At 47.1% G+C, this 24,394-nt stretch overlaps 1 protein-coding gene across 1 annotated transcript in view; it reads right to left on the reverse strand.

The window, feature by feature from the left end:
* The window catches only part of Fyb2 (FYN binding protein 2), a 30,272-nt gene extending 6,462 nt beyond the window's left edge, over positions 1-23,810 (reverse strand). The window contains exons 1-11 of the mRNA XM_045139385.1: positions 23,693-23,810; positions 18,826-18,857; positions 16,796-16,895; positions 15,027-15,192; positions 11,159-11,264; positions 11,028-11,068; positions 10,516-10,579; positions 9,614-9,712; positions 7,674-7,705; positions 5,723-5,795; positions 2,129-2,215 (exon numbers count right to left, since the gene is read on the reverse strand). Coding sequence (XP_044995320.1) covers positions 2,129-2,215; positions 5,723-5,795; positions 7,674-7,705; positions 9,614-9,712; positions 10,516-10,579; positions 11,028-11,068; positions 11,159-11,264; positions 15,027-15,192; positions 16,796-16,895; positions 18,826-18,857; positions 23,693-23,740 — 848 coding nt within the window. The 5' untranslated portion in view covers positions 23,741-23,810. The remainder of the gene's footprint in view (positions 1-2,128; positions 2,216-5,722; positions 5,796-7,673; positions 7,706-9,613; positions 9,713-10,515; positions 10,580-11,027; positions 11,069-11,158; positions 11,265-15,026; positions 15,193-16,795; positions 16,896-18,825; positions 18,858-23,692) is intronic.
* Between the last annotated feature and the right edge of the window lie 584 nt (positions 23,811-24,394).

Consider the following 24,394-nt stretch of genomic DNA (forward strand, 5'->3'; position numbering starts at 1 on the left):
AATGCCTCTCTCCCTTGTCAACAGCTCAGCTCTAATCTCAGGGGCTGGGGACAGTGCCGACCTCCAAGAACAGGAGGCCCTGAATTTGCACCCCCAGAGTCCACGTAAAAAGCTGGGTGGGGTGGTGCACGTCTGTAAACCCAAAGCGGAGCAGGGGGGAAAGAAAAGCAGACACCTAGGGCTCATTAGCCAGGCTCGCTGCAGTGATGAATTGTAGATTCAGTCATAAACCCTGTCTCGTGGGGGCGCACGCCTTTCATCCCAGCTCTCGGGAGGCAGGGGTAGGAGGATCGCCGTGAGTTCAAGACCACCCTGAGACTACATAGTGAATTCCAGGTCAGCCTGGGCTAGAGTGAGACCCTACCTCGAAACAAACACCCCTCCCAAAACAAACCGACCCTGTTTTTCTAGTCTGAGTATATATCTTTCCTATTTAGTAAAAATAAATTACATTGAGGCTAACCCCCTCCTTCAAAATAAACTTGAGGGGCTGGAGAGATGGCTTAGCAGTTAAGCGCTTGCCTGTAAAGCCTAAGGACCCCGGTTCGAGGCTCGATTTCCCCAGGACCCATGTTAGCCAGATGCACAAAGGGGCGCACACGTCTGGAGTTCCTTTGCAGTGGCTGGAGGTCCTGGTGTGCCTCCGCCCTCTTTCTCTGTTGCTCTCATCTAAATAAAAATAAACTTGAGGGCAGGGAAATCCTACACCATCCTGGGATTAAATCTGTGATGGGCAGATGTCTGATTTCTATTGCCATACTTGAGAAGAGTTTGCTAGACAGGTTTCCCAGGGCAGACAAGCCACAGAAGGCTCTCAGTTCATGGACTGTTGATGAAGGGAAGGCTTGCTCTGTGTTCAAGCAACCTGGTCAAGGTGCTCAGAGCTAAATAAATAAACCTCAATACAGTACACACCCTCCCCACTCAGCCAGGTAGACTGGAGTCATGTCAATGAAGGCCAGATCCTGAACTGCGGAGACGCAATTCAGGTTTTAACCCTTATGCCTCATAACTAGAATTACGCCTTAAGGAAGTCAGTCTTTACATACTTGCTGTTTTCTTCCTTTCATGTGAGTCCGAACTGGTCTTTTAATTAAGTTCTATTCTACTGGGAGAAAGTTTCTATGGGATAAGAGGAGGCTGGCCCTAAGGGTATAACGTCTGCTGCTGTCTGGCTAAATGTATATATTATGCTCACCAAACTGCCCAGTAAGCACTTCTCTTAATGTTCATACCCTTATATTAATGCTACTCTCACTTTTGCTTAGAGAAGCTTCTCTTTTCAGAAGGCAGTGACCTTGGGATGACTCAGAAGGCACCATGGTGCTAGAAACAAGTGACAGGAGTGCTCAGTACTGTAATATCTTGATCACATCTTCCAAGGCTCAGATTCTAATGCGGAAGAGGTGGCGGAAAGAATGTAAGAACCAAAGGAAGGGTAGGACTCCTTACAACGTGCTCCTCCAGACACAAAATGGCCTGGATATCCACGACCTCACAGTGCCTGACACTACCTCCACAAGACCATCATAATAGGAAGAAAAGATCATGACATCAAAACAAAAGAGACTGATTGAGAGGGGGAGGGGATCTGATGGAGAGTGGAGTTTCAAAGGGGAAAGTAGGAGGAAGGAGGAGGGAATTACCATGGGATATTGTTTACAATTGTGCAAGTTGTAAAGAGAAAAATATATTAAAAAATAAAGAGGAGGCTGGAAGGTTTTCATTGTTTGATGAGTGCTAACTTGAAGTTCTTCCTTGCTCCTCATCCCCCAAAAGTAGGGAGGAGGGTGATGGGAATAAATGGGTAAATGTAGCCAGGCGTGGTGGCGCACGCCTTTAATCCCAGCACTCAGGAGGATGGCCGAGAGTTCAAGGCCACCCTGATACTACATAGTGAATTCCAGATCAGCCTGGGCTAGAGTGAAACCCTACCTCAACCAACCAAAAATAAGTAAATAAAGATCTAACTTTTTAATTTTTTAATCCTCTCATCCGTATTAAGTTGTGTTGATTCTCTGTTTGCGAATGAGGAAACAGGAAATCAAATGTAAAGGCTTGTCTAGGGTCGCCTGGCTGTGAAGAGGCAGCAATTGAGGCAGAGATATTACTATGTAAGTGCGCCTACCTTTCCAATCTATCGGGATTTTTTTGTTCGTTTTTCCCCTTTGGCATCAAAAATTTGGCCTTCCAAATTTTCAGCTTATCTTCTTCTCTGGGGACAAAAATAAATATTCTGATCAGGCACATTAAGGTTGAATTAGTAAACATTAACAAATATGTCATTGCTTTTTTGGGGGGGGTCACTGTTTATAAAACGGTTAAAGTCATCTAAAAATTCATTTGGACAATCTATAGGAAAGCCGTGCACTAAATATTTTAAGCTTTCTAAGCTACATTGCCTCTTTGACAATTGTTCCCCCCCACTGTTGTGACTTTGTTCACAAAAACAGTGTGCTCACAGGGCACGGTCTGCTGACCTCCGGTGTTCAGAGATTCAAATTTGAGATCATGGTTTGAAGCCTCCATTTCTTTTTTATTTTTAAAATTTTTCCATTCATTATTTATTTGAGAGTGACAGACACAGAGAGGAAGGCAGATAAAGAGAGAGAGAATGGGCACACCAGGACCTCCAGCCACTGCAAACGAACTCCAGACATGTGCACCCCTTTGTGCATCTGGCTAACGTGGGTCCTGGGGAATCGAGCCTCGAACCGGGGTCCTTAGGCTTCACAGGCAAGCGCTTAACCGCTAAGCCATCTCTCCAGCCCATGAAGCCTCCATTTCTTTGTACCTAAAATGAGAATACTACTCCTAGACTGTGCCAGGACACAAGAGTAAGTAAGCCACCTCGTGTTCAGCATCCTGCGTTAGAGAAGCTGGGCTGATGAGCAAACAGGGAAAAGGAGTTCTAGAAGGATCTAAAACCCTCTGAGCACCTATCAGGTCAGGTTTCACTATGTTTCTTAAGTTAACTCATTTGGCTTTCATAGTGCTCATTAACCCTTTATATCAATTTTTTTTCACTTTAGAGAAAGTGCATGAGAAACAGAGAATTGGTGTGCCAGGGCCTCAGCCACTGCAATTGAACGCCAGACACTTGCGCCACCTAGTGGGCACGTGTGACCTCACGCTTGCCTCACTTCTGTGAGTCTGGCTTACGTGGGACCTGGAGAGTCGAACATGGGTCCTTAGGCTTCGAGGCAAGCACCCTAACTGCTAAGCCCTCTCTCTGGCCCTTGTGAAGCCTTTAGTAACACATGCCATTTTTCACCGAAGTGAACAGACGGGCAGAGAGCTAGCTAGCTAGCTGGCTACCACCACCGTCACAGGCTCAATGTGTACAATGCGAAGTCTACAGCTTTCCACCTTGCCTGCCACTCTCCTCTGAAGGACTGTTGTTGCGGTCAGGTTCACACTGCTGGCAGAAATCACGGGTCTAGAGACCCGAGGTCAAAGTCAAGTGCCTTCTTCAAATTTGCTTTTTTTTTTTTTTTTTCTTCTTTAAGTTGTTTGACTTAGGGTCTCTCACTGGACCTGGAGTCAGCCAGCCCTGGGGATCCACCTGCCTCTGCCTCCCCAGCTCTGGGATCATAGGTGCACCATCTCCATACCCAGCTTCTACATGGGTGCTGGGGGTCCAAACTCAGGTCCTCTTTCTTGCATGACAGGCGCTTGATTGGCTGAGCCACCTTCCCAGTCCTCACAGACACCTCTTAAGCCCCGTTTTCTATTTATACGGGTCTCTGCACCGTCGCTGCCCCTCACCTCTCCCCTCGCTCCCAGGATCCGCCTGTCAAATGTCACTTACTTTTCCTATATCAGCTTAGTGCAGAGACATTCTGACACACTTAATGTCAAATGTAATGGCTACCGATTGTGATATTCGAGATTATTTTGCACATTTAAAAAAAGTATTTTATTGCTGGGCGTGGTGGTGCATACCTTTAATCCCAGCACTAGGGAGGCAGATATGGGAGGATCGCTGTGAGTTTGAGGCCATGCTGAGACCACATAGTGAATTCCAGGTCAGCTTGGACTAGAGTGAGACCCTACCTCAAAAAACCGAAAAAAAAAAAAAAGTTTTTTATTTATTTGAGAGGGGAGAGAATGAGCACCCCAGGGCCCTTATCCACCGCAAGTGACCCCTGACTGCATGTTGCCCCCCTGGGCCTCTGGTTTACGTGGGTCCTTTGGCTTTGCAGGCAAGTGCCTTAACCGCTAAGCCATCTCTCCAGGCTTATTGTGCACATTTCTATATCAAGTCCTTTTTTATTAATTAACAAACCACCTTTGGGATCAGGCCACTTGAAAGCCACAGTGCTTACACCATGGACTTCTGAGTCTAGGGGACAAGACAGTCAAGAAACCAGGCTCTTACAATGGGGAATTCTAATAAAAGGGGGCACCTAACCCACGTCAATGAGGTCGCTATAAATCTGTGCACTTCCCAACACAAACTGCCTACTTTCACGTGTTCTACTTCAGACAACCAAATCCCAATGTGTAGTGTAGATTTCTTTTTCATCTGTTCCTCTATCGGACACAAGAAGTGTGTTGGGGGGGGGGGTGTTGGAGAAGATGGCTTAGTGGTTAAGGCATTTGCCTGCAAAGCCAAAGAATCCCGGTTCGATTCCCCAGGACCCACATAAGCCAGATGCACAAGGGGGCACATGCGCCTGGAGTTCGTTTGCAGTGGCTGGAGGCCCTGGTGCGCCCATTCTCTCTCTCTGCCTCTATCTCTCTCAAATAAATAAGTAAAATATATTAAAAAAAGAAGTGTGTGTGTGTGTGTGTGTGTGTGTGTGTGTGTGTGTATGTACTGATTCGTATCCTATATCTGGCACAGAGCACGTGCTCAGTAGTGTTGGCTGGGTGATTCACTGTAGTATTGGACCCCATGTGAAGGTCTGGCAAGGATGGGTGGCTTTGGACTTCGGGAATTCCAGGCGTGTGGTGTGGATGGAGCACTGGGGTGGTGGGCACGGGTGGGGTGTGCAAGTGAGCCTCAGAGTTGCCAGGAGCGCATCCTGATACACTTATCTCTTGCCGACCAGTGTGGGCTTCATTCTGAGGGTGGGTGGCCACTGGAAGCGGGAAGGCTGTGGGTGTCGTGGCACGACCACACTGCCCCTTAGCCACTCTGCAGGGTGGGTGACCAGGGAGGGAAAGCGTCCGCGGGGACTGGCTGCGGGAACGGCCGAGAAGCAGGAAGCGGCTGACTTGGGGCTGGCGGGGGTTGGTGGGAAGGAGAATAAGAATGGTTTGAAGGACACTGGGGGACAACTGGGGGAGGACTGGGCGTGAGAAGAAGAGAAACGCAGCTGTGTGGACTGAAGCCATCGCTAATGGAGAGACAGAAGACAAGAAGGTGGGCTGGCTGGGAAGGATCGCCGCCTTGCACAAGTACGGACGTGCCGAGCCTAGGCAGACGCCGCCAGCCACTCTGCCATGCGTGCGAGGGTTCACCAAGCAACGTATTGAAACCGAGTCTCAGTACCCACATTTGACGATGGGAAAGAAAACCAGGTCCCAAGCTCCCTGGCCTTTGCATCGCTACCCTGTGGGGTAGTGTACGAATGTGTTGACCATCTCCCTTTCGAAACAAAGGGGACTCCTGTCCACGCGTGCAGAATCTGGAGAGAGGGCTCTCGGGCCATATCGAGCAAAGCACTGGGCAGTGGGTCACATGTCAGGAGGGGTCACTAGTAAAGTTACTCACTTATACTTCCACTCTTTTCCACTGAGGCCAACATCGTCATAGACTGTCAGCTCCCGAGACCTCGGTCCTAGCCCTGTCAAAAAAGGCAAAATTAGGTTTGCAATCTACAGCCCCTGACCTTTCCACTTACGCACAGTTATCCAGACACACCCTCAAGCCTGTGTATCCCAACCTGATTGTTAGAACAAAAAGCTTCTCTTTCAGAAGGAAATCCAACTGAGAGATTAAAAAATTCTAAATATTCTGGTATCTCAAAAATATATGCACATTTATCAATTTGATTTCATGCAGAATTCATAAAATGAGTTGCTTAGAAGCATCATTTATTAACTATATTCCCATTTTCTGGCACTGGAAAAGATTTATATAGTGCTAGAATTCTGAGAGAGTGTTTCTTAACACCCAATGGGGAAAAAAGGAAACAAATTTAAATTATTCATATTGACTTTTTTTATAATAAAAAATCCCTCCCTTTGTTTCAAGCTGTTGGCAAATGTTCCTATATAAATAAATACCTTGCATTGAATTGAATCTGACTTAGTGCGTTATTAGAATTAGACACTTTCAGTGCATAGAATTTATGTTCTCTGGCGCATTTCATAGAATCCCATGGTTTTCAGGCAAATCATTATTTGAAGAAGTTTGAGACTCTTTATAATTATTCATAATCCATGTCTCACAATTCACAATTATTCATTACTTTATTAGTTTTATTCAATTTCTTTGAAGTTGGATGGGGATATGAGTTGAGTCTCCCTTATTTTAAATGCCTTGGAACAGAAATTTTAGGTATCAAAGCTTCTTAAAGTTTAGAATATTCGGACATACTGAAGATGATTTATCTTGGAGAAGGAATTCAAAACTTGAAATTTAGGTTTAATGTACATTTTCATAGACATGTTCTAAAGGCAATTTTATACAATACTTCCAGTGTTCCTGTGTTTTTTTAAATTATATATATACATATATTTAATTCTATCTATATCTATTTATATATATAGAGAGAGAGACAGACAGACAGACAGAATTAGTGCACCAGGGCCTGAGCCACTGCAATCGAACGCCAAACGCTTGCATCACCTAGTGGGCATGTGAGACCTTGTGCTTGCCTCACCTTTGTGTGTCTGGCTTACATGGGATCTGGAGAGTCGAACATGGGTCTTTAGGCTTAGCAGGCAAGCACCTTAACTGCTAAGCCATCTCTCCAGCCCATTTTCCTGTGTTTTGACTACAACCCATCATATTGGTCAGGAGTGGAATTTTCCACTTAATCCAACACTCAGAGAATGGAACGTGCTCAATTGTAGGTATCTGGATTAGGGAATGCTTAATCTGAGAGGGCATTCTTACTCCAAGGTTTCTTTTTAAAAGAGGGACAGGTTGAGGGAGCTATAATTTTTTTGGGTATACATAATCTTTATCCTTTAGCAAACTTAAATTTCTGAAGTGTATCATGCATTTGAATTTCTGTGTTGGACTTAAAGTAGCCACAGGTCTATAGCCCCTAAACAAGAAATCCAAAGAATAACACAGCGCCAGCCCTTTTAGTGACATGACCAGAGTCCTGGGCACATTCTGTGTGTTCTACATGGCTGGCACTACTGATAATTCGTGCCCTGCTGCTTCCTCAGCGACACAGTATTCCAGTGACCCATCCTGTGACACCGTCATACTCAACTCACTGTGCGCACATCAAACCACATGCCGTCAAATCCATCACACGTGTGTGATATGATGCAACATGCCCCAACTTCATCATCTGAGGTCTTGGGTACAAAATCCCCGCTCACCAAAGTATAAAAGTGGGTTTGAGAGCCTCCCATGGGATTATCCCAGCACTTCCTTCTCCTGTCGCCCCTTCTCTCCGCCCCCCCCCCCATAGCCCCGTCCTGGACATACCAGTCCTGAATGTACCAGTAGCTTTGGTCCGCAATAAACGAATGGCACTTACCTAAGTCAGGCAGAGATGTGGAAAATCCATTGCTGATTGAGAGAAGAGACAACACAGTCAAGGACAGAGCCCTGTGCAGAGATCACCAGACGCTTCCCAAGTACACACCGATGAGGGCTGTTCTAAGCAGGAGGGTGCCACCCAGTCAGGGCACGACGCAAACCTCCCTCAGCTCTCTTCTGACTCTCACTGCCTACTCAAGACAATTGATGAATGCCTGCTTACCTCCTAACAGACAACCGCGGGCTGCCCGCCCTCTGCATACACACAGAACCCTACCTTCTCTGCTAACGTTTTCCCCCTCCAAAGACTTATTTATTTATTTGTAAGGAGAGAGAGGGAGGGAGAGAGAGAGAGGGCAGAGACAGAGAATGGGCGTGCTAGGGCCTCCAGCAACTGCAAATGAACTCCAGATGCATGCATCCTCCTTGTGCATCTGGCATATGTGGTTCCTGGGGAATCAAACCAGGGTACTTTGGCTTCACAGGAAAACACCTTAACCGCTAAGCCATCTCTCCGGCCCTTGTCTGCTAATGGTTAAAGAAACCAGTCAGACGTATTGCATGTGCATAAGCATTGGTGAGATGGAATAGTGTTCAGACGGAGTCACGGGGACACTCTGCAGACACTGACCCTGTTGGTGTTTTGCAAGCCAATGGAGGACATACAGAGAGAGGTTCAGACCAGGTGGAAATAAATGTAAGATGGCAACTTGCTAGGTGAGAGAGGGCATGTGGTCTGGAAAGATTGGTGGCCTTCACTTCTCACTGCTAAGGGGATTACGTGGAAAGAAGTGTGGATGTCATGGGAAAAAGAAAAATAAAAACCTAGGTGTTTGATGCCTATAACTTAGGTGTATGTGCGTGTGTGCGCGTGTGTGTATGTGTGTGGATGTATATATGTGTGTGTGTATATATGTATATATACACACACACACACACATATATATACACACACACACACACACATATATATATACACACACACACACACACACATACGTGTGGTTTTTTTTCTTGGAGCAGCCACTATCATCCAGGCTCTTGGCTGTGTACAAAAAATGACTGGGGACAGTTTCTGTCCTGAAGTGGCTTAGCAAAAGAGACCAAGATAAGCATGTCTCTCCTGCTGTAGGCAGGGGTACAGTATCCAAACCCCATGATCTGTTGGATCTGGCCCCAACAAACAAAATCCCGACACTCTATACCCGGAAAGAACTTTAGAGAATACTATAACTCTACCTCAGTGTCGGCAGTGAGCTTGGCAAATTATTTTACAGGACCCTTACAAACCACGGCTCTATGCCTGCGAGACTTTGTGGGTGTATTAGTGAAAGAACTGTCTCCAGAGACGCACGTTGCTTGCAGTAGGAAATCGCAGACTGCTGAGTGTCCACGGAAGAGACGTGGCCATGGGGGGCAAACCGAAGAGCGCCCAGGGTCCTGTCCCTTGTGTCCCAAAGACTGGCACGTTAGAGGTGGTTATATTTGCGGGCAGGGTCCCTGCTAGGTCCAAGACAGATGCACAGAGACCATTTCAGCAGAACACTTCCCTTCCATTGCTGTGCTGGGGGTCGGGGGGACAAATTCAATAGAGAAGGGTAAACAAATGAGACCAGGAGGGGTCTCATTTCTGTAGGTCGAAGAAAGAAGGAAAGGTGAGGAACAAAGCTAGTGATGGCGACATGAAGGAATGACAAGGCCAGCATGCAGGTTTGCCTCCTGGACCTGCTAGCCTTTCCTGACTGACTTTGCCAAAGGGGGCGGGCCACGTGCGCATCCGAGCACCCAAGGGCGCTGGCCACCCGGGGCTCTGTCTGCAGGCTCTGACACCCCCGGGCCCCGGCTCAGAAGTGCATGGCAAATGCCCTCCCCATTGCGTGTCTGCGGCCAGGGCGTAAGTCCTCTCCAGGAAAAGGAAGGGGTTAAAGGGACGGTTACCTCACATTTTCCTTTGACTTGGCCGTCTTGATTCTGAATCTCCCCTTCTCTCTCTTGAAGAATCTCTGCAGTCTTTGCAGAGCGGCTTGTCCATCTGAGCTGAGAAGAGGCAGAGGATGAGGACGGTGGCCCTGGAGAGTTCTGGGGCACCGCACAGGGACGCACAGGGAACCAGCGCACACCAGTGGTCACGGTGACGCAGTCCTAAGGACTCGCCTCTGCCACAAATCGTGTGCAGTTTTTGCTGGGTTTATGGGGCAAAGGCTCCCTTTTCCAGGAGAAAATAACTTCAAGTGACATTACAGGCTGTGCTGGGAGTGTGGAGAGCGACCGATGGCTTCTGAAACTCATGACACCAATTTCCACGTGCTGAGGATCACAACAATGGTGATGGACCAACTGTCCATCTGACCAGTAAATTCCTCCACAAATCCTTCTGGGATCATGGGGGGCAGAGGTGGAAAAGATTAACAGTGACCTCAGGGACCTCCTTCCCTTCAGCCCTTAAGCTGGCTCCCTTTTCACGATGCGCCCTTTCTAACTGAATTTGATCACTCATGTCCATTTGATCATATCCCTGAGACTGTCTTGAGAACTTCTGCAGATAAAACTAAGTTACAGTCATTGATGTGATCCTGTTCACAGCACAGCGTGAATGTCTCTACCCTGGGAAACGGACATTTCCTCAAAGGAGAAAGCCGTGTAACTTCTATTTCATGGCACATGACTGTGTCCAGCCAATGCACAGCCCGCTGATCCCAGTGGAGTATCAGCATGTCACGACTCCATGGCAACTCTCTCTAAAGGATGGTGGGGGTGGGGTATAGGGTCATTTCTCAAACTGGGCATTGCAGGGTCCCATTAAATGCCATTAGCCCTCACAGCCAAGAAAAGAAACTCACTCTGTTTTCCCGTCGCTGTTCTTGGTTTTGTAAATATCTTCATACATTTCTTCATTATTTTCTTCTGAAATTAAGAAACGTACATATTGCATATAGAGACATTTACTCATTATACCAGCAATCGTTCAAGTTGAAATTGTGAATCGAGGGCTGGAGAGATGGCTTAGCGGTTAAGGTGTTGGCCTGCAAAGCCAAAGGATCTCAGTTCGATTCTCCAGGACCCATGTAAGCCAGATGCACAAGGGGGTGCACGCGTCTGGAGTTCAGCTGCGGTGGCCGAAGGCCCTGGCACACCCATTCTCTCTCTCCCTCTTTGTCACTCTCAAATAAATAAATAAAATATGTTAAGTTTTCTTGCTTTGTTTTGCCGCAAGCACCCCCTCCCCTACTGGATGCATTGATGGCACAAGCTCAGGACTTCTCCGAGGTCACCATCACCACCACACACACAACTGGTATCAGTAAGATGATGTGCCCATCACTAGTCAGCCACAGGGGTCCTCCACACTTACCGCTTTCCGAGGCGAGGGAGCAAGTGACGTCGCCCGGAGGGCTGTGGAGAAAGGACGCAGAGACCGTGAGCTCGCGGCGCGTGCAAAGCGCCACTCGCCTTCATGTTGCTGAAAGGCCAGAACGTGCTTACCCATCATCCCTGGGACATTCCACATCGTCGTAGGTGTCTTCTGAGGATCTGAGGGTGGCTGCATGTGGGGCCTCTTTAGTCACCTCCAAAGCCTGCACGTAGCCACCTGTAAGGGGAACAGAGAACCCCTGAGCCATGCCCAAGAGCCGGGGAAGGCGGGCGCAAGGCGCAGAGGCCCAATGCCACGTGGGCCCGTGTTCTGCATGGTTTGAATGGGATGAAGTGTTCCTCACAGGCTCATGTGCTCAACGCGTGGTCCCCAGCTGAACCATTCTAGAAGGTTCGGGAAACCAGGAGGTGGAGTCCAGCTAGAGGAATGAGCTAGGTGGGCCACACCTTTGAAGTTAGACCTAGGCTTCAGCAATCCCTGCACCACTGCCTCCTGTCCATCACAAAGCGAGCTGCCCGCTCTTCCTCACGCTCCCACTGTCGGGGTAGGCTGCACAGCCAAGGACAACGGACGCGGAATTGCTGAATCCTTCCTTTCTCAGTGGTTTCTTTGCAGTGATGGAACTGACTAACACAGTATTTGCGAGCCTTAAATAATCCACTTCCTGCCTCAGAGCTTTAGTTTTCTCTCTGACATTGGGGATACTGATAAGCGCGCCTCTCTTATGCAACAGTGCAAGGGTCAAGTCCCCACTTGCAGTGGCCTTATCTACTCTTGTGGCTTTTAAAAAATATTTTACTTTGGGGCTGGCGAGATGGCTTAGCGGTTAAGCGCTTGCCTGTGAAGCCTAAGGACCCCGGTTCAAGGCTCAATTCCCCAGGTCCCATGTTAGCCAGATGCACAAGGGGGCGCATGTGTCTGGAGTTCATCTGCAGTGGCTGGAGGCCCTGGAGTGCCCATTCTCTCTCTCTGCCTCTTTCTGTCGCTCTCAAATAAATAAATAAAAATACCAAAAAAACTTTTTTAATATTTTATTTTTATTTATTTACTCATTTGACAGAGAAAGAGAGAGAAAGAATGGGTGCACCAGGCCTCCAGGAACTGTAAATGAACTCTAAACGCATGTGTCCCTTGTGTATCTGGCTAACGTGGGTCCTGGGGAATCGAACCTGGGTCCTTTTGCTTTGCAGTCAAACACCTTAAATGCTAAACCATCCCTCAGCCCAGTTTTTTTCTAATTTTCTCAGGCAAGTTAATTGAACACAGATCAACATGAATCACTTGTTAATGATGGATACCAGAAGCTAATAGGGGCTGCTTCCATGGGTAGGTGGCCTGCTAAATGCAGGCGCTGTAAACTTGTCATGACCGTAAGACGGACATCTCTTTATCCTTGCTGTAGATAATACTTAGGTCATGAGTGCTTCAGAACTCTTCTCAGACACAAACAACTAATCAAAACTAAGCACCACACCCAAAAACTGCAAAAAATAACTTCAACCTTATGCATGGACGAATAAGACTCCACAGTGAAGGTGACTTTTCTTTTTTTATTTTTTCGAGGTAGGGTCTCGCTCTAGCCCAGGCTGACCTGGAATTCACTATGGAGTCTCAGGGTGGCCTCGAACTCATAGCGATCCTCCTACCTCTGCCTCCCGAGTGCTGGGATTAAAGGCGTGCGCCACCACGCCCGGCTAGGGTAACATTTTCTTAATTCCTAGGCTGCTTCCTTAGCTTGGCTACTATAAATAGTGCTGCACTGAGCACGAGTGGACAGGCACCCGTAACATATTCCAGCTTAAATTTCCTTCCCCAGGGGCGATGTAGCTAGAGAGGTTTACTTTTTTGAGAACCTGCCATTCTTTAAAAAATAATTTATTTTTATTTATTTATTTGACAGAGAATGGGGTGGAGAGAGAGAGGAAGGGAGAATGGGTGTGCCAGGGCCTCCAGCCACTGCAGACAAACTTGAGATTTGTGCGCCCACTTGTGCATCTGGCTACCGTGGGTCCTGGGGAATGGAACCAGGGTCATTAGGCTTTGCAAGCAAACGCCTTAACTGCCAAGTCATCTCTCCAGCCCAGAACCTTCCATTCTGTTTTCCACTCTGGCTGCACTAATTTACACTTCCATCAGCAATGCATAGGGTCCCCCCCCACCACCACCACCACATCTTCTCTAACATTGGTTACTGCTTCTTTTTGTTTATTTGACTGACAGAAAAAGAAAGAGGCAGAGAGAGAAAGAGAATGGGCACGCCAGGGCCTCCAGCCACTGCAAACAAACTCCAGACATGTGCACCCCCTTGTGCATCTGGCTTATGTGGGTCCTGGAGAATCAAACCTGGGTCCTTTGGCTTTGCAGGCAAGTGCCTTAACCACAAAGCCATCTCTCCAGCCCTGTTGTTATTTTCTTGATGCTTTTCATATTGGGGTGAGATGGATGCTCAGAAGAGTTTTGCTTTGTATTTCTCTTAGACCTATTTCTTATTTTTCTTTGGTGTAATTATTGGCTCATTGTACTTCTTGTAAGAAGCATTTGTTTAATCAGTTATTTTTTTCCACTTATTGATTAGATCACATGATTTTTGGCGTTAGCACTTTTGAGGTTTTGTGTATGCTGAATATGCATTCCCTATGGCTGGCAAAGGTGCTTTCCTCTGTGCAGGCTGTCTCTTCATTTGTCGTTTCCTTTGTGGTACAGAAGGCTTTTAGTTTGGTGCCATCCCATTGATGAGATCTTGCCATTATTTTGTGGGCTATCTTTACCCAGCCTGTGATTTGTCTCTTTTTAAAATTTTTATGTTTTTGAGGCAAGCTCAACAAGACTGGCTTTGCAAGCAAATGCCTTAACTGCTAAGCCATCTCTCCTTGTCTAACTCTTTTTAAAAAATTATTACTTTTTGTTTTTGAGAGAGAGAAAGGAGGAAGGAGAGACATACAGACAGACATATATATGTATTGGGTTTTTTTTGTTTTTTTTTTTTTTTTTGGTGCACCTGACTCTACCCAGTCTCAACATGACACAGGCTGGGTCAATGACAGCAACACATCTTTTTACTTAGTAACCGTGGCCATATTTTCATCTTACAACATTTGGGAAAATAAAAAATGTCTAGTTTTCCTCTGGGGCTTATCAGAATTTAGAATGCAAACCAATCACTACTGGCTTCGTGCTTACGTCCACAAGAGTCTAATCTGCCAAAAAGTTAAAGTAGATAAATAAATAAAAACAGGGAGTGGAGAGATGGTTTAGTGGTTAAGGCGCTTGCCTACGAAGCCTAATGACCCAGGTTCGACTCTCCAGATCCCACGTAAGCCAGATGCAGAAGGTGAGGCAAGCACAAGGTCGCACATGCCCACTAGGTGGCGCAAGCATCTGGAGTTCGATTGCAGTGGCTGAGGCCCTGGTGCACCAATTGTCTCTCATAAAAAAAATTTAAAATAAAAATGGTGTCACCACAGAGGGAGCTGAGCCAGGAGGATGCTATGTTTCTGTGACATTGGAGACTTTGGATTCGCCATGCCTAGATTTTCCACTAGGTGAACCATCTCTATGATCTTTTATAGCAGAATATGACTTATTTTGCCTCTTTGCAATCAATAGTTTTTGCTAACATCGCATCACTGGTATGGCCACAGAAGCAAGATCAGCAGTTAGAAACAGAAAAGGAAGAAGCCTATCACACGGCATACTGGTGGGTCTGGCCCTCATAAGACCCCCTAGTGAGGTACGAGTCCAGATGCCCCTTTTGTGAATTTGCACATGAGGAAGTGGAGCCACGGGAATACAGTGTCACCACACAACTGCAATGTACTAGAGAGGAGATTTGAACTTTAGCCCTCTGATTCCAAGGACAAGGAACTCAGTACACAACAGATGTTCAACATGCATCTGTAAAACGTTATACGCTTGGTCACCCCCAGCTTCCAAACAAACCGATCATGGCGAAGAGGATCTCAAAGAAGCACTGCTTACCTTGATCTTGGCAGTGTCTGGGCAGCTTCCTGTTTTCAGGGAAGACCTTGTTTTGGCTGATGTCCATCCTGCTGTCCTGATTTCCAGCTGCTGTACTCCGTCTGTCTTGAGGGACTCCAGTCATTTGGAATTTTCTAGCTGTCTCTTCGTGGATGCCTGCTTGTACCTATGTAACAAGGAGGGGGCTGATCAGCCACCAGCTGTCGCTTCTGGAGAGCAAGGATCGTGAATGACAGATCGCTGAATGCTGTCTTAGCAGACTCTACTTCCTGTGTGAGCACGTCCTGTGAGTGACCTGCACCCTCCCATGGATGGCCAGTGGGTGCCTGGCCTGGAGGCAGGCCCATGGGAGGTGGTTAGGAGATAATGGAGCAGAAGCTCCAAGACACTCTACTTCATGTCAATCATATCCGTGAAAAGACATCATTAGCCCTCTTCTTTTTATTTGGTTTTTCATGGTAGGGTCTCACTCTAGCCCAGGCTGATCTGGAATTCACTATGTAGTGTCAGGGTGGCCTCGAACTCATGGCGATCCTCCTACCTCTGCCTCCCAAGTGCTGGGATTAAAGGCGTGTGCCACCACACCCGGCTCCTCTTTTTCTTTTAAAATATTTATTTTTATTTATTAGAGAAAGAGAGAGAATGGGAACACCGGGGCCTCTAGTTATTGCAAACCATCTCCAGACACATGGAACCACCATGTGCATCTGGCTTACGTGGGACCTGGAGAATCAAAACTGGGTCCTTAGGCTTCACAGGCAAGCGCTTAACTGCTAAGCCATCTCTCCAGCCCATCATTAGCCCTCCTGATAAAGTGGCTGGGAAAGTTAGTAACTGCTCGCGGGTCTCACTGTTTATAAACTTGCCATGGGCAGGTCTTGGCCCTGGAACTCTGCTCTTCACCTCCACGGGAGGCTGGAAACTTTCTCCTCTTTTTCCCATTTACCTGACATTTTGTCTTTCCACCCATCATTTACGTTCCATCTCCCTTTCTTTCTCCCCACTTTCTCCTTTCAGCACTTGTCAACCCTTGCCTGCAGTTCAAAAGGGCCTGAGAAGCTCTGGAGATGCTCAAAAGAGCTTAGGGGCAGCACAATACTAGCCTAGGGGGCTTGTTCACAGCCATGCAAACAGGACGGAAAGATTTGTTTGTTCCTCCAGGAGACTGGGTTAGGGAAGACTCTGCATTGTTGTTTCTTTCTTTCTTTCTTTCTTTTTTTTTAATTATTTCATTTTTAGACAGAGCGAGAGGGAGGGAGAGAGAATTGGCGCCCCTGAGCCTCAGCCACTGTAATCAATCTTCAGACGCTTGCGCCGCCTAGTGGTCACTTGCGGCCTTGCGCTTGCCTCACCTTTGTGCATCTAGCTTATGTGGGATCTGGAGATTCGAACATGGGTCCTCAGGCTTCACAGACGAGCGCCTTAATTGCTAAGCCACCTCTCCAGCCTTCTTTTTTTTCTTTCTTTCTTTTTTTTTTTTTTTTTGGTTTTTCAAGGTAGGGTCTCACTCTAGCCCAGGCTGACCTGGAATTCACTAGGTAATCTCAGGGTGGCCTCGAACTCATGGTGATCCTCCTACCTCTGCCTCCCAAGTGCTGGGATTAAAGGCGTGCGCCACCACACCCGGCTACCAGCCTTCTTTTTTGAGGTAGGGTCTCTCTCTAGCCCAGGCTGACCTGGAGTTCACTATGTAGTATCCGGGTGGCCTCGAACTCACAGCGATCCTCCTACCTCTGCCTCCCAAGTGCTGGGGTTAAAGGCGTGCTTACGTGAGGAGCTCTGCAACATGAATCCTCTTCCGGCTTTTGAGGTGCCTGTTCACATAGCTCTACTTCCTTAAAGGGGTTTTCTTCGTCCTCACGTCCGTGGCTGAAATGTGAACAGATTGCAAAGAAAAATGAAGCTCGGGTGTTGAGATAATAGCACCCTGTTCAATCCTAATGAAACTGTTGGGAAAATGAACTTAAAACATACATGGATTGTTTTTTTCTAAGGGGTGGGACCATGTTCAGCTCAAACACACAGAGAAACTTCCCTGTTTCTGCTGTCCATGTCAGGGTGGCAGTCACTGCTCAGCGTCTCCCCACAGGGACGTGGTTGCTGCCTTTCCCCCAAGCCCATGTTCTGCTCCTTCCCTCCCCTTCTGTTTGATTCTAAACTCTCATAATTGCCCTCACTCAACCCACCAGCTTCTTTTACTATACCTTTTTTTTTTTTTTTTTGCACATGTATATTTGTGTAGCACATGCAATTCTGCATGTGCAATATGTTTGCAGGCTCATGTATGTGTGTGTGGGGGGGGCAGAGGTCAACATTGGGGTTTGTTTTCCTCAATCATTCCCTGCATTTTTTTCAACCTTTATTTTAATCTTTTTAAAAAATATATTTATTTGCAAGCAGGGAGAGATAGGAGAGAGCTAGACAGAGAGAAAGGGTGCTTGCTAGGGCGCCCGGCTGCTACAAACGACATATGCATGCACCACCTTGCATCTAGCTTTACGTGGGTACTGGGGAATCGAACTCTGGCCATCAGGTTTGGCAGGCAGCACTTTAACCGCTGAGCCATCACTCTGGCCCCACACTGTTTCTTCAGACAGGGTCTCTCCCTAAACCTACAGCTCACTGACTTGGCTAAACTAGCTAGCCAGAAAGTCCCAGGATCCCCTCCGACCCTCCTCCCCCGTCGCTGCTGGCTCAGTGCTAGATTACAGGTGTGTACTGTTAAACCGGGCTTTCACTTGAATGCTTGGGACCTGAACTCGGATCCTTGTATTTGCAGAGTAAGCCCTTTACCCACTGACTCAACTCCACAGCCACTAGCTACTTAATTTCTCAGACATGATCCTGTCTCTTAGATTTTTTTTTTTTTAAATATTTTTTGTTCATTTTTTATTTATTTATTTGAGAGCGACAGACACAGAGAGAAAGACAGATAGAGGGAGAGAGAGAGAATGGGCGCGCCAGGGCTTCCAGCCTCTGCAAACGAACTCCAGACGCGTGCGCCTCCTTGTGTATCTGGCTAACGTGGGACCTGGGGAACCGAGCCATGAACCGGGGTCCTTAGGCTTCACAGGCAAGCGCTTAACCGCTAAGCCATCTCTCCAGCCCCTGTTTCTTAGATTCTTGACAAACACAGCGCTTCCTTGGTTTGGCTTCATGACACCCAAGCACCCTTTCTCGGTTCTGCCAAGCAGACGTTCCGTTTGTCCATCCCCAACACTTCCCGGCTTTGTGCTGGCGTCCACACGTCTGTCTGGGGCGGTCATCTGTAATGCCTTTTCTTTGACTCACCAAAGGGAGACTGCCAAGTCAGTACATCAAGAGCAAGGAAGGGTGGGCAGGGTCACTGCAAACCTACACTGCACCAGGCACCTTAGAAAGTTCCGGAGAGTCAGAACCAGTTCCTATGCTGGGAATCCGGCCAGCCCATAGTAGAAAATCACTTCAGTCTTGAGTCATCAATGGTTAGACAAATTTTCTTTCTTTCTTTCTTTCTTTCTTCCTCTTTCCTTTTCTTCCTTTTTTTTTTTTTTTTTTTTGAGGCAAACCCAAGATTTGCCTTTTTTCATGAGATAGAGAGAACTGGTGCACCAGGGCCTCAGCCACTATAAACTGAATTCCAGACACTTGCGCCACCTAGTGGGCATGTGCGACTTTGTGCTTACCTCACCTTTGTGCATCTGGCTTATGTGGGACCTAGAGAGTTGAACATGGCTCCTTAGGTTTCACAGGCAAGCACCTTAATGACTGAGCCATCTCTCCAGCCCCAGATATTTTCTATTTTGAAGATTCAACTCACCTCAGCTCTTGATGTAGACAAGTCTTCCAAGGCTGAAAGCAAAGAGGAAAATAGTCATTTTTTTTCCTGTGACCAGATAGAGCAGACCCTGGTTTCCGTAGACATCAGACAGCTAGCCCACACCCTGGAGAGACACAACATCACGTGGACACGTAAGCTGGTCCCTGCGCCCCTTCCCAGGAGCACATCTGAAGAGCTAAGCACTCGGGGACGATGTGGGGGAGAACTGTGTCATCTGAGCAGTGTGTCAGTGGGTGCAATTGATGCGCTAAGCAGGCAAGGGACCCTGGGGTTCCTCCCTTACCGATCATCTGCTTCCTGTCACAACTGGGCTCTCGCGTGAAGCGCGTTTGGTTTCATTAAAAGTCCCAGTGATCACAATGTCATCCTCTTGTGTGTTCTCCAGTCACATATCTGATGCCACTAATTGGGAGTGACTCAAGAACCCCAAAGTAAGCAGAAAATAACCCAAACACTGCCACCAAACCCAGGCCTAGCAGCCCACAGATGCTCCTGCCCCTCATGTATCATTTCAGCAAATTAGCACTGGCAGGATGGCAATTCGGATGGGCAGGGTTTTATTTCTCAGCGACATCAGTGACAGGCCGTGTTCTGAGCTTTCTTTTTCTCATTTCCACTTATGGAAGTGAGGGACCGGCTCCCAGGGTAGCCTTGAGGACGGTGTGCTCATTGTGTATTTCCTGACCAGTTGAGGAGTCTTTTCTGGAAACAAACGTGCTGACGGCAGGTAGAAAAGGTAACTTTTGGAGAAAGAAGGCAGTTACACAAAACTCCTGTGCTGGTTTGGCGAGAAGGCAAAGATTCTCGCCGGCAAGGGCCCGGGCGCATCTGGTCAGAGCATGGGCTGGTTCACTCAGTCTCCAGTAATACTCCACGTTAAGATGGCTTAGTGGTTAAGGCGCTTGCCTGCAAAGCCTAAGGACCCAGATTCGATTCCCCAGTACCCACATAAGCTAGAAGCACATGCATCTGGAGTTCCTTTGCAGTGGCTACAGGCCCTGGTGCACAAATTCTGTCTGCCTCTTTTGTTCTCTATCCCAAATAAATAAACAAATATTAAAAAAAAGAATGCTCCCTACATGGTGAATTCTAGGTCAGCCTGAGCTAGAGTGAAACCCTACCTCAGAAAAACAAACAAACAAACAAAATCCAAAATGGGCTGAGAAGATGAGTTAGAGGGTAAGGGGGGTTTCCACACAGGCATGAGGGCCTGCTTTGCTCTGAATTTGATTTCCCAGCCCCATGTAAAGAGCTGGACACGACCACATATGCCTGTAAACCTAAGTTCTGTGCAAAGTGGAAAAAGGTTCACTAGGACTCACGTAAGACCTCAGCTCTGGGTTCGGAGAGAGACTGCATCTCAGGGAAACACACAGATGAGAGACAGGGAAAGACACCTGGCATTCCCCTCTGCTGCTGTGCACATGCATGGGCACACATCTGCACACATGCATGCACATATCTGTACATACATGCATATGCCACACACACACAGACTCCTGACCTCACAGTGGCTGACACTACCTACACAAGACCTGCATAATAAGAAGGGGAAAATGGTTACATCAAAACGAGAGACTGGGGCACTAGAGAGATGGCTTAGCGGTTAAGGCGCATGCCTGTGAAGCCTAGGGGCCCAGGTTCAATTCTCCAGGTCTCACATAAGCCAGATGCACATGGTGGCACATGTGTCTGGAGTTCATTTGCACTGGCTAGAGGCCCTGTTGAACCCATTCTCTCTGTTGCTAATAAATAAGTAAATAAAAGTAAATCTTTAAAAAGAGAAAAGCAATAGACTGGTTGGAAAGAAGGGATTCAGTGGAGGAGGGACAGAGAAAGGGAAAAAGGGAAGGTGGTAGGAAGGGATTATGATCATAGCATATTATCAATATGTAGGGAGATTGTCAATAAAAAGTTAAAACAAAGAATATTTCAAGTTACTAAGAAAATGTGGAATCAGACACAAGTTGTTAAGTTTAAAAACAGAGATAGGAAGCCGGGTGTCGTGGGGTATGCCCTTTATCCCAGCACTTGGGAGGCAGAGGGAGGAAGATCACCATGAGTTTGAGGCCACCCTGAAACTACATAGTGAACTTCAGGTCAGCCTGGACTCCAGTGAGACACTACCTTAAAAAAAAAAGAGAGAAAAAAAGAAACACACACACAAAAAAACCCACAAAGATAGGGCTGGAGGGATTTCTTAGTGGCTAAGGTGCTTGCCTGCAAAGCCAAAGGACCCAGGTTTGATTTCCCAGGACCCACATAAGGCAGATGTATAAGGTGACATGCATCTGGAATTTGTTTGCAGGGCTACAGGCCCTGGTGCACGTTTTCTCTCTCTTTATCTTTCACAGATACATTAATAAAATACTTAAAAAAACCCAGAGATAAATAGAAAACATATCCAGAGGATGAAAGATTTTAAAATTTAAAACACTTCCATGTTGTGTTGTTTGAAAGGGAAGAGATGTGGTCATCTGGAAGCTCATTATGAGGAAGGTAGGTAAAGCATTTCAGTTAGTCACTTCCATCCTCATTAATGAAAATCATCACTTCTATTTTTCCAGTTATAAGGTATATTCATAAAATGAGCAATTATTGGCAGCAGGCAGAAGAAAATCAAAGCAGAATGATAAATAATCTAGATTCGGGGCTGGAGAGATGGCTTGGCACTTAAGGCACTTGCCTGCAAAGCCTAAGGACCCATATTCGATTCTCCAGATCCCACGTAAGCCAGATGCACAAAGGTGAGGCAAGCGCAATGTCGCACAGGCCCACTAGGTGGCGCAAGCATGTGGCGTTCGATGGCAGTGGCTGAGGCCCCAGGGCATCAATTCTCTCTCTCCCTCTGTCCCCCCAGCCCCTGCAAAAAATCCAGATGCAGTGAACCCAGGGAGGGCAGAACAGACCCATCACTGACCCCGTGACGGCACTGCATAGGGTGACCAATGCTAAGTGCTCAAGGACTTGACTTCTTTCTACAGTTTGGGGTGGCGAGCCTGATCTCCGTACTCATGGGACATTGGATTTGGCAGACACGTGACAAAACCCCCGTCCTGCCCCACGTGGAGGAGGCTCAGTTTTACAGAGGACACGACCGAGGCTTGGCATAGGTGCTCAGTGCCAAGTGCTTGCCAGCGTACTGTGCAGCCTTTACTCGGCTCACCAGGACGGGTGGTGGGTGTCCTGTCATCCCCACTGTACAGGTGAGGAGATCCTGCATGGGCATCCCTGGCCAGGGCACGCGTGGATGCCGCAGCGCTCCATTCTGCTTGGCCTTAAATGCACTGGCCCTGGCCTCTCAGGGTCTTTTTTAAAATATATTTTTTAATTAATTTATTTGAGAGAGAGAGAGAGAGAATGGGCGCCAGGGCTCCCAGCCACTGTAAACGCATTCCAGACGCGTGCGCCCCCTTGTGCATCTGGCTAACGTGGGTCCTGGGAAATCGAACCTGGGTCCTTTGGCTTTGCAGGCAAGTGCCTTAACTGCTAAGCCATCTCTCCAGCCCGTGATTTTTTTCAATATTTTATTGATTATTTATTTGTAAAGAGAGAGAGAGAATGAACGAGAACCCGGGCACACTGGGGCCTCTTGCCTCTGCAATGGACTCCAGACGCAAGCAGCACTTTGTGAATCTGACTTTACTCCAGTACTGGGGGATTGATCCCGGGCCTCTAACTGCTGAGCCGGCTCTGCAGCCCCTGGCGGATTGTTTTGGAAAGCACAGACACACATATTTGGGTTGTTCCAAAAGTCTTTCTTCTGAAAGGAACAGTGCTTGAAGGCCAGTTGGTGCTGACTGCCACAGATAAGTAGCCCCAAAATCAGTGCAGATGATGTCTTCCTATGTGATAAGTATTTTCCTTTCTTTCCTTTCCTTCCTTCCTTTCCTTCCCTTCCTTTCCTTTACTTCCTTTCTTCCCTTCCCTTCCTTTTTTCCTTCCTTTCTTCCCTTCCTTTCCATTCTTGCCTTCCTTTCCATTCTTTCCTTTCTTGCCTTCCTTTCCATTCTTTCCTTCCTTTCTTTCCTTTCCTTCCCTTCTTCCTTTCTTCATTTCCTTCCGTTCCTTCCTTCCTTTCCTTTCTTTCCTCCCTTTCCTTTCTTTTCTCCCTTTCTTCCTTTCTTTCCTCCCTTTCTTCCTTTCTTTCCTCCCTTTCTTCCCTTTCTTTCCTCCCTTTCTTCCCTTTCTTTCCTCCCTTTCTTCCCTTTCTTTCCTCCTTCCTTCCTTCCCTTCCCTTTCCCCTTCCCCCTTCCCTCCTTTCTTTCCTTTCTTTCTTTCCTTCTTTCTTTCTTTCCTTCTTTCCTTCTTTCTTTCTTTCCTTCTTTCCTTCTTTCTTTATTTCCTTCTTTCCTTCTTTCTTTCTTTCCTTCTTTCCTTCTTTCCTTCTTTCCTTCTTTCTTTCTTTCCTTCTTTCCTTCTTTCCTTTCTTTCCTTCTTTCCTTTCTTTCTTTCTTTCCTTTCTTTCTTTCCTTCCTTTCTTTCTTTCCTTCCTTTCTTTCCTTCCTTCCTTTCTTTCCTTCCTTTCTTTCTTTCCTTCCTTTCTTTCTTTCTTTCGTAGGGTCCCACTCTAGCTCAGGCTGACCTGAAAGTCACCATGTAGTCTCAGGTTGGCTTCGAACTCACAGCAACCTCTGCATCCCAAGTGCTGGGATTAAAGAGGTGCGCCACCACGCCCGGCATGATTACATATTTTCTGACTGGCATTACAGGGCTCAGGGTTGAAAACTGTGGGGAAAACCTGATGAAAATACAATGTCTTCTTTCGCAGAAACCTCCTTTTCCATGCAGTCCTCGGGTTTCATCTCCCTCTCTGGTATGCATGCATAAGCAGAAGAAACAATACCTTTTGGAGCTCTTGGATTCCAACTTCATAAGTGGCTAAAATAAACATCAGAAAGGGATCAGGTCAGTTTTCCCACTCTTTTCTTACAGTTCTGAGGACTAAAGGAATTACGCCAGGATTAGAGTCCAGTTTTCTCAACCTTCAGGGCATTGAGCTGTCAGGCTCTGCCTGGAGGGTTGGGGACATGCTGGGATCTCTGGTCAAGGTCTGAGCTTCTGTGGGGATTTCCGGGGTGGAGTTAATAGTCAACCAGAGCATTTGGAACTATCTGGAAGTTTCCTGGCTTAGTGGATAGATACACACTGGCCCCTCAACAGCAAACAACTAGTGACACTTGCTGGCAGCGCTTTCAAAGGAAAGCCTCAATGCACCTGGCAAACAGCAACCCTGGATTCTGCCCTAAGGGGTTTGTTTCCTAAACACGGGCTGAAGGAGAAAATCAGAGGTCAACATCTGCTGCTGTGCTGTGGACTGTATCCAATGACATCATCACTTCCTTAGTCATTAACAAATTCTGGTAGTGGCAAGAATCTGAAGATTTTCCCCTGGGGGATTCGGTCAAATTCTATCATTTCTGTGAGCCTTCGTCTATTTATCTGGGAAATGGGGCCTTTTTGGCACCTGCCTGGTACATGTTAAAAATGTCATTTACGAAGCACTGGCCATTGTATAAAAAGTGATACTATATACAATTGCTTATTG

The sequence above is a fragment of the Jaculus jaculus genome, chromosome 21 (genome assembly GCF_020740685.1).
Source record: "Jaculus jaculus isolate mJacJac1 chromosome 21, mJacJac1.mat.Y.cur, whole genome shotgun sequence".
NCBI classification, from domain to species: Eukaryota; Metazoa; Chordata; class Mammalia; order Rodentia; family Dipodidae; genus Jaculus; species Jaculus jaculus.